The sequence below is a fragment of the Emys orbicularis genome, chromosome 5 (genome assembly GCF_028017835.1).
Source record: "Emys orbicularis isolate rEmyOrb1 chromosome 5, rEmyOrb1.hap1, whole genome shotgun sequence".
Lineage (NCBI taxonomy): Eukaryota > Metazoa > Chordata > Testudines > Emydidae > Emys > Emys orbicularis.
In genome coordinates this window covers 116,327,951-116,341,266 of record NC_088687.1, presented here as the reverse complement: position 1 = coordinate 116,341,266, position 13,316 = coordinate 116,327,951, and the positions used below count along the sequence as shown (strand labels likewise).

General features: G+C 41.6%; 1 protein-coding gene across 4 annotated transcripts in view; it reads left to right on the top strand.

The window, feature by feature from the left end:
• Positions 1-752: 752 nt before the first annotated feature.
• Positions 753-13,316, top strand: part of CPEB2 (cytoplasmic polyadenylation element binding protein 2) — an 81,003-nt gene continuing 68,439 nt past the window's right edge. For 2 of the 4 annotated variants that reach the window (XM_065405648.1, XM_065405646.1), the window contains exons 1-2: positions 1,635-2,178; positions 5,189-5,470. In XM_065405648.1, coding sequence (XP_065261720.1) covers positions 1,891-2,178; positions 5,189-5,470 — 570 coding nt within the window. In that variant the 5' untranslated portion in view covers positions 1,635-1,890. Of the gene's footprint in view, positions 2,179-5,188; positions 5,480-13,316 lie in introns of all 4 variants that reach the window. The other 2 variants (XM_065405645.1, XM_065405647.1) reach the window with 2 other exon arrangements.

The window sequence follows — 13,316 nt, the reverse complement described above, 5'->3', positions numbered from 1 at the left end:
CGCCCGTCCTACTGGTTGGTGTCGTCGTCCGCCCGGGCCTGCCTGTTCTCGCGCTCTGTCAGTTGGAGCAGCGCGAGAGCAGCCGGCAGGACGGTATCGAACCCTCAGTGGAGCCGGCGATTAATGATTAACGAAGAGGAGTAGCGTGCGCTCATGAATTATTAATAAGGGGGAGGGACTCATGATTTATTAAAGAGGTCGACCCGCCAGAAGGTGGGGATTGTGACGGGATCGTGACGAACGTTCCGGAGTTCTTAAGGGTGCTGCAGCCGGCTAAGAGCCGGTACTGGGGGTAGGGGAGAAGGCTAAGGGGGAGGGGAAGAGCTGTGCCCAGCCTCAGAAACAGGCCTATTTGATGGACATGTAATAGGGGACGGTGACAGCCTCTCTTCGCTCAGTGCCCAAACTAGGACCGCCTCCCCCCCCCAGTACTGTATAGGGGATTATACAGAGGCCGGGGACGGGGTCACCATGGCGGGTGACCGTTCGGGGTGCTGCTGATTATTATATGCAGGATTGTTAGAGGCGAAGGACTGGTCTATAGGGATTTAGTATGAGGCTCTTTTAACCTGATGAGGAGGAGTCTAGAATGTGGGATTTTTTACCCCAAAGTGGCGATTATTATTGTGGGGAAAGAGAAATCTTATGCTGGAGGTTGAGGATTTTTTTTAAACCCAGAAGGGGTTTTTACCCCGTAAAGCGGATTGTCAGAGGCGGGGTTGTTCCTTCCCCCCGCAAGGGGGGGTATTTACCCCTACGCGGGGTCAGTGTGTGTGAGGGGCTTTCCTGAACGGTGGGCTCGCAGATCTAAGCCACTGCCCACAACGACTGGCAGCAGCAGCCCCCATCTACTGCTTGGCGTAGGAGGCGCTGCCTACACGGGATCCTTCTCCCTGGCAGCAGCAGCTTCTCATTCCGTCCTGCCCCTCCTCACCCACCCGAACCGGTTCCTCCCTCAGCAGCGTGTCCGGTGTGTCGCCACCGCCCTCTCTGTTGCTGTCGGCGGCGGCTGCTGCGTAGCATCAAAACATGCAGGATGAGCTGCTCCTGGGGGTGACACAGCAGCAGCAGGCAGGGAGCGAGAGGCTGGGCAGCGGCCCCGCAGCAGGACACCCCCCTCTCAGCCACCCCTCCTCTGACTTTAAACCCAGTCTCGGCCCCCACCACCAGGATTTAAACCAGCAGCAGCCGCCACCGCCTGCTCCTCAGCTGAGCCAGAAGAGGAAAGAGTTCAAGCAGCAGCAGCTCAGCAGCCCAGCCCAGCTCGGCAGCAGCCACCCCCTGACTAACCACCACTCCCCCGACTATCATCGCCACCCCCCTCAGCAGCAGCACTTCAGCCACCCCACTGACAAGTACCAGGAGCACAGGCAGCCGCGCCAGCTCCTCAGCGCTCGCCCCCCGGAGCAGCCGCAGACAGGGGACTATCCGCCCTACCACCCGCTCAGCCCTGCGGAGCAGAAGGGCGGCGCAGAGAGGGGGGGCTCGGAGCGGCTCCCCCCTTCCTGCCCGGGGGCACAGGCAACCGCGGACCCCAATGTGGGGGTGGTTGTCTCCTCCTGTGTGAATCCGCCTCCGTCTCCTCCTCACCTGCAGGCTACAGCCCAGTTGCCCCCCATGGAGTCCCCCCCGAACAGCCACTTGCTGGGCAGCTCCGGGACCCTCTTGCCCGGCGGGCTCGGCTCCGGCTTCAGCAGCCTGCAGAGCTCGGAGATCCCCAGCCCCCATCACCAGAGCGGGGGCGGCTCCTCCTCAGCGGCTTCCCCTCCTCCGCCGCCGCTGCCCGGCTTCGGCACCCCCTGGTCGGTGCAGACCTCGTCGCCGCCTCCGCCGCAAACGCAGCAGCCTCCGGTCTCCAGCAGCAGCAGCGGCGGGAGCCAGATCAGCGCGATGCCTCCGCCGAGCCCGGAGTCCGAGACCAGCTTCTACCCGGGGATCCCGTCTTCGATCAACCCCGCTTTCTTCCAGAGCTTCTCGCCGGTGTCGCCTCACAACCCCTGCGCCGGGCCCTTCAGCAGCCCCTTCTCGGCCGCCGCCGCCCCGCCGCCGCAGATGAATTTACCTCAGCAGCAGCAGAACCGGAGATCCCCTGTGAGCCCCCAGCTCCAGCACCAACACCAGGCGGCGGCGGCCGCGGCCGCTTTCCTGCAGCAGAGGAACTCCTACAACCACCACCAGGTGCGGGGCCCGGGAGCTTCGGGGCGGCCGCCAGCAGGGAACCCCTCCGCATGGGGGAGAGCGCTGGGGAAGCCACTCGGACCCGGGGGGGGGGGGGAAAGGGCGGGGACCTTCCCCGCGAGCGGTGCAAACAGCAGAGGTTTTATTTGAGTCCCCCCGGCTGAAGTTACCCGGCAGCAGGGACAGTACTGCTAGAGCCGGTTGGTGGAAGCAGGGCGGGGCTGCCACAACCCAGGCTCAGTCTCGGTACTGCAGCGAGCGCCCTTTGGCGGAGTGGGGGGCCTCGGCCCCGTTTCTCTCCAGCTCTCTCCCGCTCCCTGTGCTGCAGAGCTCTCTCGGGGGGGGCGGGTGCCTGGACCCCATTCCTCTGGCCGGGGTGCCGCAGAGCTCCCGTCGCCCGGCAAGGGGGGGGGGGTGAACTAATTCGTTTCGGGTTAGAGTTCTGTTGACTGCCCCTTCTTCCAGACCCTCTGCCTCTTCTGCTGCTGTAGGTATCAGGTGAGAAAAAGCGGATTAAGTAATATGACAGGCCCATTGATTCTTAGTGTGAGTTATATCCCCCAGACTTTGATCGATACTTACTGGGTTGTTATAGCTGCTGTCTACAGGCGTCCTTTCCTTAGCTGTCAACAATTTTTTGTTTAGTTTTGTTTGTAATTGCCCCTGATACTACTAGTGAAAAGGTCACAATTTCAATGTGAAAAGGAACAGGTTTCCATCCAGAAAACATGTTTGTTTGAACTATTAGCCTCCCTGCTTCAGATAAACACCTTTCCTTGTCTTTGGTTTATTTTAAGATCAGGGTTTTAGTAGACTTTTAAAATATACTTTAAAATTGAGAACATATAAATGGACATGCATAGGCAGGTTTGGCGTTAAGTGACCTTTTTAATTCATATGAGAACTGTCAAGATGAATAACTTTTATTTAGAGTTACTTGTGTATGTGGTGATATAGGCAAACAGCAGCTTCGCTACTGTATTTCAGGTTCTCCTAATTCTCCTGCCTACAGCATCTACTGCACCTACTAGTTTAATGGGTGGCATGGAATCCTCATCTCCTATTGGCTAAAAGGGTTGTTTTTCTTCCTGGTTCTGTATGTTGAGAATAAGATAACGTGTCATATTTTGTTCCGTGGAGCTGTTCTACTGTCTCCAGTTAACATCATAGTGTGTGACATTTGCACCATGTTAAGGTTTTTTAGGCCCTTCATGGCTGAGTATACCATATTGGCCCCATAGTTTAATTTCTGCTTAATTCTAGTATTAAACCGTGTGGAATTTTACCAAGTAGGTATGATTGGGATTCTATGAAGTAAAGTGTTTGGTTTTTTTGGTAATTGGCATTCAAAAATTGTACTACGAGAAAATGTATGTTGTTTATATGTTCATGTGTGGTAAACATGTTTTAACATGGATCTTATCGCTTAATTTGCTCTGTTTTTAAACAAATTCTAAATCAATTAAGAGATAGGACAGCAGTTCTCTCTACTATTAAAATTTGTGGGGAATTCTTTTCACCTCTCACTTCCCTGGCCATTATTCAGTTATGAATATGTCAGTTGTAGGTAGTAAACCTAAACAGTGACGTGAAAGCATAGTTAGCAAGATTAAAGACCTGTTTTAACACTTGACGTTATCTCAGAGTTTGTTTCTCAATAGAGTACGTGCCTCTCCCAAAATTCCAACACACAGCATTCAAGTTTTACAACATAATTATCTATAATTATATAGAACAGGGGTGTCTGCCTGAGTATCTGACCACAGTGGCTTTAACATATTTTCAGGATTATTTTTAATTTTTATGTCTGTACAGCTCCATCAATACTTATCATTTTTAACCTTTTTTAGTATTGCACATCTGGCATCCTTTAGATTGTCATTAGAATTACATTATTTTTGAGATTGAGGTGTTACATTTGGATTTCAGATTAGAATTGGATTTATAGTCCCTTTGTTTCATCAAAGGGTGTCTGAAAAATATCCTTTCCATGACCAGTCAAGTTTTAAATACTTTTATTTTGCTTACTAGACAAACACGGCTCTTTATTATCACCAGAATTCAGTGGGTCCACCTCTTGGTAGTATGACAACCATTTCAGTTTACACGTTGGTTTTTAGCATAGATTATTATGTATTGAAAGCAGCAATAGTGTTTTACCCATTTTCCTCCTGAAAAGATCTTTTCATTTTTCCCTCTGGGGTTACTCTGAATATGTAAATTTTCTTTTGTACAATAGCAGTAGTCCATTGGATATCAAAACAATCCCTTTCTCAAATAATCAAAAAGCCAGATTCATCAGGTGTGGCAAAACACTTTTGGTTCGCTGACTTCTGCACAGCTATGCCAGTTTACACCAGCTGAGGATCTGGTCTAGTTTGTTACACCAGAAGTTCAAGCTGTAGCCTTTAAAGGCTATTATAATACATTTATATTTTTAGATACACATCAAGGATAGTTACTTTGAACAAATAATTTTAGGTTATACAGATTGTGGGATAATCAGTCTTTGTCATTGTTACTTGAAAACATTTTCCTCTTTTTATGTAATATTTTAGATTGACCTATGAATTTTTTTACCCTGCAACTCACTACTTTCTCCTTTACTCACAAAAAAACCCAACAAATGACCTTCATGAAACCATCTAATGCTGCTCTACAGAGACATATCAAGCAGGGGCCTGCCTATGTAACATGTGACAGATTAGTTACGTAATGAAAGTGTGGCAGCTTTTATTGTATTTAAATAACTGTAGGACTATTTTACCAAGAAATGAATGAAAATCCTAATTTATCATTTTGGCAAATCAGTCTTTTTGGTAAAGCAGTCTTGTTTTATGGTTACTTGTATTCAGTTTTCTCCTTTGCTATGGATGTTAGTATATAGGCAAATGGGAACTTCCAGTTTTCATACTCTTTACAAAAGCCATTTGATCTTTTTTGAGGTAACAAGCAAACTAGGAATGTTTTCAAAAAAAATCTAATCAAATCTTTTTTTTTTTTTTTTTAGCCTCTTCTGAAGCAGTCGCCATGGAGCAACCATCAGAGTAGTGGCTGGAGCACAGGAAATATGTCCTGGGGAGGAATGCATGGCAGAGACCATCGTAGAACTGGAAACATGGGAATTCCAGGAACTATGAACCAAATTTCTCCTTTGAAGAAGCCCTTTTCTGGTAATGTCATAGCTCCCCCTAAATTTACTCGCTCTACTCCATCGCTGACACCAAAATCATGGATTGAAGATAATGTTTTCCGAACCGACAACAACAGTAATACTCTCTTACCCTTACAGGTAAGAATGGTATGTAACTGGAGATGTCTTAATGTTTGTCTTTAATTTTGTCTAGCATTGTAAATAGGTCTATTTAACATATTAAGTGATACTGACAATGTTCACAGTGATTTTTATGAAAATGTTGTACCTTCTAATGTTACAAGTGTACTGCAAGGGACAATTAAACAAAATATTTTCCAGTTTATATAAAATGCCTGCAGTAGCCAGAATTATTGCTTACTGACTATACAAGAGGGGGAAAGGAGGAACTGAAGAAACTCTTGCACAGCAACAAGGGAGCAGAAATGCTTTTTAAACTATCAGAAAGCATTTTTAACATTCGTCAATTTAAAACACTTAAGGCTCCATTTAAATCTGGGCTGCTTTTATCCCTCAGTTTTTAATATAGATTAATTTTAGATCTTATCAAACTGTTCTTGTGGACAAGCCTTTTTATACTTTATTTGTGGACAGCTGACTCTCTTTTTTTTTTTTTTTTTTTTTTAAATTCACCTTTTCATCTTATTAGCATCCTTGCCAATGCCACTTTGCATATGGGTTTTAGTTTTCCCCGATTGGCAACTTCTTGAGGGATGTCCATAGTTATTTAATGACTGGAACATAGAAGCCCTTTGATTTAGAGACGTGAAATGCGAAGAGGAAGAATGGTCTTGGACTGAGGGGATCTGGGTCAATTTTTGCAACAGACTTCCTGTGTATCTTTAAGCAAGTCACCTAATCTCTATGCCTCAGGTTCCTGTCTGTAAAATGGAGATAATATTTTTTCTCAAGCCTCTGGCAGTCTTGTCTAGTTAGTTTGTCAATTCTTGGGGGCAAGGACTGTCTCTTGCTATCAGGCCCCAATCTCAGTTGGCAATATAGCAGCTTATGCATTTACACTTTTTGTTGCGAGGAATCTAAATTTAAGACAATCATTCTACCTTAGAAACTTGTCATTCCAAGTAAACAGCAGATTACTTTAAGAACAGTTCTCCATTTTACATCTTCTTTAGGTCTTCTTTAACTTTAGTACTTTATCTTGTATATTGGCCTTGTAATTTGGGCTAGTATATTAACAAAATAAGGTAACCTGCAGGAAAGGGTAGTTACAATACTCGTTATTCCCTGCATAAGGCTGTCATACCTCTTTTATTTAGAATGTACTTATTCTAAACTAGGTCTTATTTTGTCATAATTTTGATCTCTCAACATTGAACAGCTGCATGTGTGTCAAAAAGCAGATTAACTTTAGTGTAGCTGTGATAATAGCAAAAAATTTCAGTCTGGGATTTTTGCATAGATCTCCTGGTTTTTGTCATTTTGGCTGTGAGTGGACTTCCCATTGGCTCAACAAGCCATATACACCTCTACCTTGATATAATGCTGTCCTTGGGAGCCAAAAAATCTTATTGCGTTATAGGTGAAACCGCGTTATATCGAACTTGCTTTGATCCGCCAGAGTGCGCAGCCCCACCTCCCCGGAGCACTGCTTTACCGCGTTATATCAGAATTTGTGTTTATATCGGGTCGCATTATATCGGGGTAGAGGTGTACCTCTACTTACAAATGGGGCCTGATAGTTACAATACTGGACTCAGTGCCACTATTGATTTCAGATGCATTTGAAGTTTGCTGAGATTGCATCCAATAATGCATTTCTTTTATGGGCAATCCCGCTAACATCATCTTCTAAAGTCCTACCACATTGAATGGGCCTGCTAACTGGGCTTAAACAGCAGGGTTGGTATAATTTTCTTGGTTGCTTGTTTGAGTGGGATGATGGAAAGGATGCCACTTCTATACCAAACTACAACTTGACTCATTAAAGATAGAGTTTAGAGTTGCCATCTTGAGACAGCTGGTGCTCTGCAGTTGAAATATCTTTAAAAAAACCCCATTCTAAAGTAGACACCTGTAAAATAATCAATTTCATGATTTGGGTTAGGAATATTAGTGTTTTATTAATCTGTTTGTACAGCATTGCCACAATATATTAGAGTGCGTATCCAGCCAAGCACAAACTTGCATATACTTCAAATATACGGTAATTCAGTATGTCTAATAAGTTTGCAAGTATATATATAAAAAGTTTCAGCAAGCTCAATATATATAGAGAGAGAGAGAGAGAGAGAGAGAGAGAGCGCGAGCTTGCTGAAACTTTTAGAGGAAGTTATTTAATATAAAGCAGCTTGTTTTCAGAGCTAAACAAAATTTGTTTTACTCCTGGCATATAGAAAGCTAATAAAATTTCCATAAAATTAAACAATCATTGGTAGCAGAGTAGAAAAAGGTATCTGAAGTTCAACCATATTTATAATAATTTGTGTTGATATTTTTGATCTTGGTGTTCACAACTTCAAAGCGGAATTATAGACATATAATTCGGGGGGAGGGATAGCTCAGTGGTTTGAGCATTGGCCTGCTAAACCCAGGGTTGTGAGTTCAATCCTTGAGGGGGCCACTTGGGGATCTGGGGCAAAATCAGTACTTGGTCCTGCTAGTGAAGGCAGGGGGCTGGACTTGATGACCTTTCAAGGTCCCTTCCAGTTCTAGGAGATGGGATATCTCCATTTATTAACTATTATTAATTATTATTAACATACTTAAATTTAGTACCTACAATTGAACTGGCTGCTGAACAGCTTCGTGAGAGAGACAAAGAATTTTGTTTTATCCAGTAATAAACTAGAGTGCTTAGCTATGCTTAAATCTCACTTATTTGCTTTTATAAGAATAGTCAAAGGACAGAGTGCAAGCATTGTGATCTGAACTCTTTCAATGTTAACCACTTTTATTGCAGAAACATTAAATAGATGTTTTCTGTATCCTTATTAAGATGCATTGAATTACTGTGTTCATAATTTTCAATTTTTATTAAGTTCTGTCCTACATGGGGTCACTTCCCTACTACATTGACTGACGTATGGATTTTAGGCATCATGGTGAAACGGTTAAAAAGAAGCTGAACTTCAGTTCAGTTAGAACTGGTGATGGTGATGCTGTCTAGGCTTGTGTTGGCAGTTGTGACACAGCCAAACATCAGTCTACTTAATTTGTGCTGTGCTTGCCTCTTTCCATAAAAGGTTGAGGTATTCAGATTGATGATTCTTAAAGATACAGTAGCAATTTTAGCAGACACTGTAAACGCTTTTATATTACTAAACTTATGCCATCTGCTAAATGTAACTATATTGAACAGATGTATAAAACTTGCCTGTAGTCCTCCTAAACCAATGTTTCTCAATCTTAGTAGAGACTCTTGTTGACCATGTTCTCCAACATTTACAATTTGCAGACCTTTTTCGCTACTGTTTGTGATCACATAACACCGTGTTGCAACTACTAAAATAGTTTATATAGAAATATTTAAAATACGTGTTTACATCTTGCTTTTAGATATAAACATGATTATGAGCCAGCACCATGAGATTTGCTAGCTCTTTGCAGACAGCTAGTGGATCACAGGTTGGAAGTCACTTTTGTAAACAATTTTCAGGCCTTGTCTACAGTGGAGACTTGCCATAATTGTAGCCATCAGTGTGCAGTAGCCCATGTAGCTGCACTAGTGCAAACCACTATTATAGACAAGGTAAGTCACAATTTGAACAGTTGCAGCTTATTCCTTATCTGAAATTTTGCTTTATTCCCAGAGTCTGCACTGGTGCAGCTACACTGGTGGCTGAGATAAGAGCATGTCCCTGGTGTACACAAGGTCCGGGAGTTGATGTTATTTCTAATATATAATATTATTTGGTATTAAGCATCTGTTTGGTGAACAGTATATATTAATGACTATTAAAATGTTATGTTTTGATCATGTAGTTTACAAAAAGGAGGGGAATGAAGACCAAACTTTTTCACTGTTGGTATTCTTTAAGTACAAGTCTGAGGCATACGTTTCCTACGTGCACAAACTGGATAGAACTTCATTGACTGCAGTGAAGTTGAATTCACTAATGGTGAATTGCATCACTAAGATGGGATTTTGAAAAGTGCTCAATTTTGGCCTAACTACTCTCACTAACCTTAGAGGTAACACTCCAGTGGTAAAGTTAGGCCATCATTGAGTGCGTTTGAAAATCCCACCTTTTGGCCTGCTTTGCACTATGGCAGCACAACTATGGTACTGCAGTTGTGCCGCTGTGGGGTGGATTGATGGAAAGGGGGTTTTCTGTTGATGTAGGTAATATACCTCTCTAAGAGGCAGTAGCTAGGTCAATGGTTCTTCCATCAGCCTAACTGCATCTATGGTAGATCGACCCAACTGTCGTGCAGGGTGTGAAATCTTTCATGGCCCTGAGCAGTGTTGCTCGGTTGATCTAATATTTAAGTGTAGACCAGGCCTTAAGTTTTACTGCCATAACTATGGTTCTAAGGGTTGTAATTTTTTGTTCTTACACTGGCAGAATTATGCTGGTAAAAGCCCTAGTCTAGACACAGTTATACTGGTATAAGGCACATTATACCACCATAGTTTATTTTATTTTGACAAACCAGAATAATCTATGCCAGTAAAACTCATCTACATTGGGGGTTTTGTAGCTTTAAGTACTGTATACTGGTATAGTTAAAACAGAGAAACTTAAATGTAAACAAGGCCTTCTTGTTTATAATTTTTTATCTGAATATCGATAATACATTATTTTATTTCTAATCTCGTAATAAACCTTTGTACAAACATTTTTTTTAAACGAGTGTAGTACTTCTTAAAAGGTCAATAGTATTTGCTCTTGGAAAGAACAAATGTAAGTAAAACTTCATTCTGCCAAAATGAATCTGAATTCTGTTCCTGTATCTTTGAGTTCAGGAAATACATTGCATGTCTGGGTGTCTTTCACCTTGATTTGTCCTTCCTGTTTGTTTGGACTGTGCATACAGTATCAGTTGTCCTTGAGACTGAGCTTTGTTATTCACTGCTGAAACCTATTGCTGTAATTTGGGATTCTGGACCGTAAGATATAACCTATATAATTGCAGATATTTCTTCTGGTTGCCTTGGTTGTCCCTCTTTATTTTTTTTTAATTCAGATACTAAAATTTCAAATATTCAGTGAAATAAAGCACAGTTTCGGGTGTTTTCAGATAAGTTTGAGTTGTACTTCACACCAGAAGTTAAGTTAAAATGTTTTTTAATACTCTAGAGACAGAGAAAGAATAGTTTATCAGAGTTTGCTCAAGTCAAAGAGGGTTAACTTAATTTTGGATTCTCAAGATATCAGTTTTTCAATATTTGTAATTGATAATATTTGATAACAAAATCCATGTTAATATATTTAGGCTACAGTCTAATTGTTAAAGACTTGACTTAACAAGTTTAAAACATTAACCAAGACTTTCACCTAATTAAATGGCCTGATTTTCAAAAGTGCTGAGCACCTAGCAGCCCTCATAAAAGTCGGTGGGAGAGTTTATACACCTCTACCCCAATATAACGCTGTCCTCGGGAGCCAAAAAATCTTACCGTGTTATAGGTGAAACCGCGTTATATCGAACTTGCTTTGATCTGCCGGAGCGCACAGCCCTGCCCCACTGGAGCGCTGCTTTACCGTGTTATATCCGAATTCGTGTTATATTGGGTTGTGTTATATCGGGGTAGAGGTGTATTTCAGCACTTTTAGAATTCAGTTAGCTTATTTAGGTGTTTAAAACATGGATTTAGGAGCCCAGCTTTAGGCAATTTATTTTTTGGAGAAAAGTTGCTTTCATTCAGATTGTACTGTGCTTTAGACCAGTTACCTGGGCCTAGTAGATTTAGGCCCCAATTTTTTGCAGATGGATGCTGCCCTGTAAGCAGAACCCTTCAGTGCAGCTCTGCTTGGTGCAGCAGCAGTCCACCTCCAAGCTGTCAATTTCAGGATCAAGGCCTTTGAATGGACAATTTTTAAATTTTAAACTTGCATATAGATGTTCAGAATACTGAACAAAATCAATGGACCAAGTCTGTTAGGCTTAAAGCCACAAATGTATTAACAAGCTTTTGCTGAACTAAACATTCTTACCTGTGTTGTTTAACTTACACAGGTTATAAAATATTGGAAGAATATATTTAAACCAAATCCTTTGTTTTATTAACATATGCAAGAACTTATGTAAGGGCTATCTCTTGTTGCTCAGCAAAATGTTTGTCAACCAGGCTAATGGAGCAATACTGTATACATTATGATTCTAGTTACCTAAGAGTTAGCAATGAAAGAAATTTTATATTGTCCAACCCATCTCATTGCCAAACCATAATTGTTCTCTGAGATTATGAGCTTTTCCAGGTTTAAATAACTAGATTTTACTGCCGCATTTGAAAGACTATTTTGTAGTTGATTGTTAGAAAACTTTTCCTGATGATGTTTAGTCTAAATTTTGCTTTTCTCAGTTTCAAACAACTATTCTTAGTTATTTTTTTTAAACTCCTGAACAACTTCCCCTTTCATGCTGACACCCTCCAAATGTCCAGTTTGTTGTCCTTTCAGTTGTTTTGCCCATGCTATGCACACACAGGTTTTTTAGGCTTTCCTCATGGGTCAATCCTGCCAAGCCTTTAATCATCTTTGTAGTCTGTCTGGATTGCTTCCAGTGTGTCAATGTCTTTTCTTAACCTGGACCACTTCGGGGTGGATGTAGTGAATGCTATATGTCTGCATAGATAAATATTTCAGCAAAAATGACTTGTATAGCTGGGTAACAGAACTGTCATTTTGTTATTGGACCTTTTCTGTAAATATTTATATATGCAATAATGTGATCTTAACTTGAAAACATGTTTGGTGTTTTCAGGATGACTGCCCCTAGACATCTGCTAAATGTTCTATTTGTTAGCTACTTTATGTGGTGTGGGTAGTGGTAACCTACTTTCCTTACTGAGGTAATTTCTTGTTTCTACTTTCTGTAAGCCTTCCGTCCAGTTTCCATAGAGCTAAACTGTAATGAGCGATAGGCTTTACATTTGCAGTTTCTCAGTATCTACTGACAAGTTTATTGTCTCAGCAGGATGCCTATGACTATGTTATGGATACTTAATGTCTTCAAGCTTTCAATTATTTTTATTTTTCTAGTTAGGATATACATTTGATGTTTTTATAATATATGCTTAACCAATATGATTATGATGAGGAGTCCTCTACCAATGTACATGTATAGAAATACCTTCCTAAAAATGTACTGTTTGTAAGTTGGACATTTCACTTTATTGGTACTCACCCATTGTCTCCAAGCTTTAACAAAATGTAATAGAAACATACATACAGTTTATTGAAAGTCACTAATTATTTTGTGTATAGAAACTAAGATCTTTTTGAGTTTAAGGTTGATTAGGAAGAGGGTGAAACAGATGGGACAAGGTTAGCTTAAAATAATCATTTAAATTAATGTTTTTGGTGTAGCAAGAGTTGAATTCACTATAAAATCTTGCTCTTCACCAAAAGATCTTACTCTTAATATAATGAAAAAGAAAATGATCTTATGTTTGCTTTATTATGAAGCAGATCATGGTAGGCTTCCTCAGAACATCAAGATTTGTTTGAATAAGGTTTTCGGAAAGGATTTGTGTTTTTTAGTGTATTTTTAACTCATCTGAAATGCTTTTAAAGGCCAAGATTTTAGAACATCTTCCTAAAATTAAATGGGAGCCTAACTTTAATCATTCATTTTTGAGAACCTTGGCCAAAGATTAGCAAAGGCTGCTTATGATCGTTTAGATTTTTTCCCATGGTTTCCTAGACTAATTGCATTGTGCCTAATAGTGACATCTAAAGAGCATTGTGAGATGTGCCTGCAGTGTGTATTGAACTTCTCTAAGTAATTAATTACTCCGATAAGTGCAAAGCCAAGATAGTATTTGCATAACTTGTGTGTGGATTTATTTAGAAGTCTT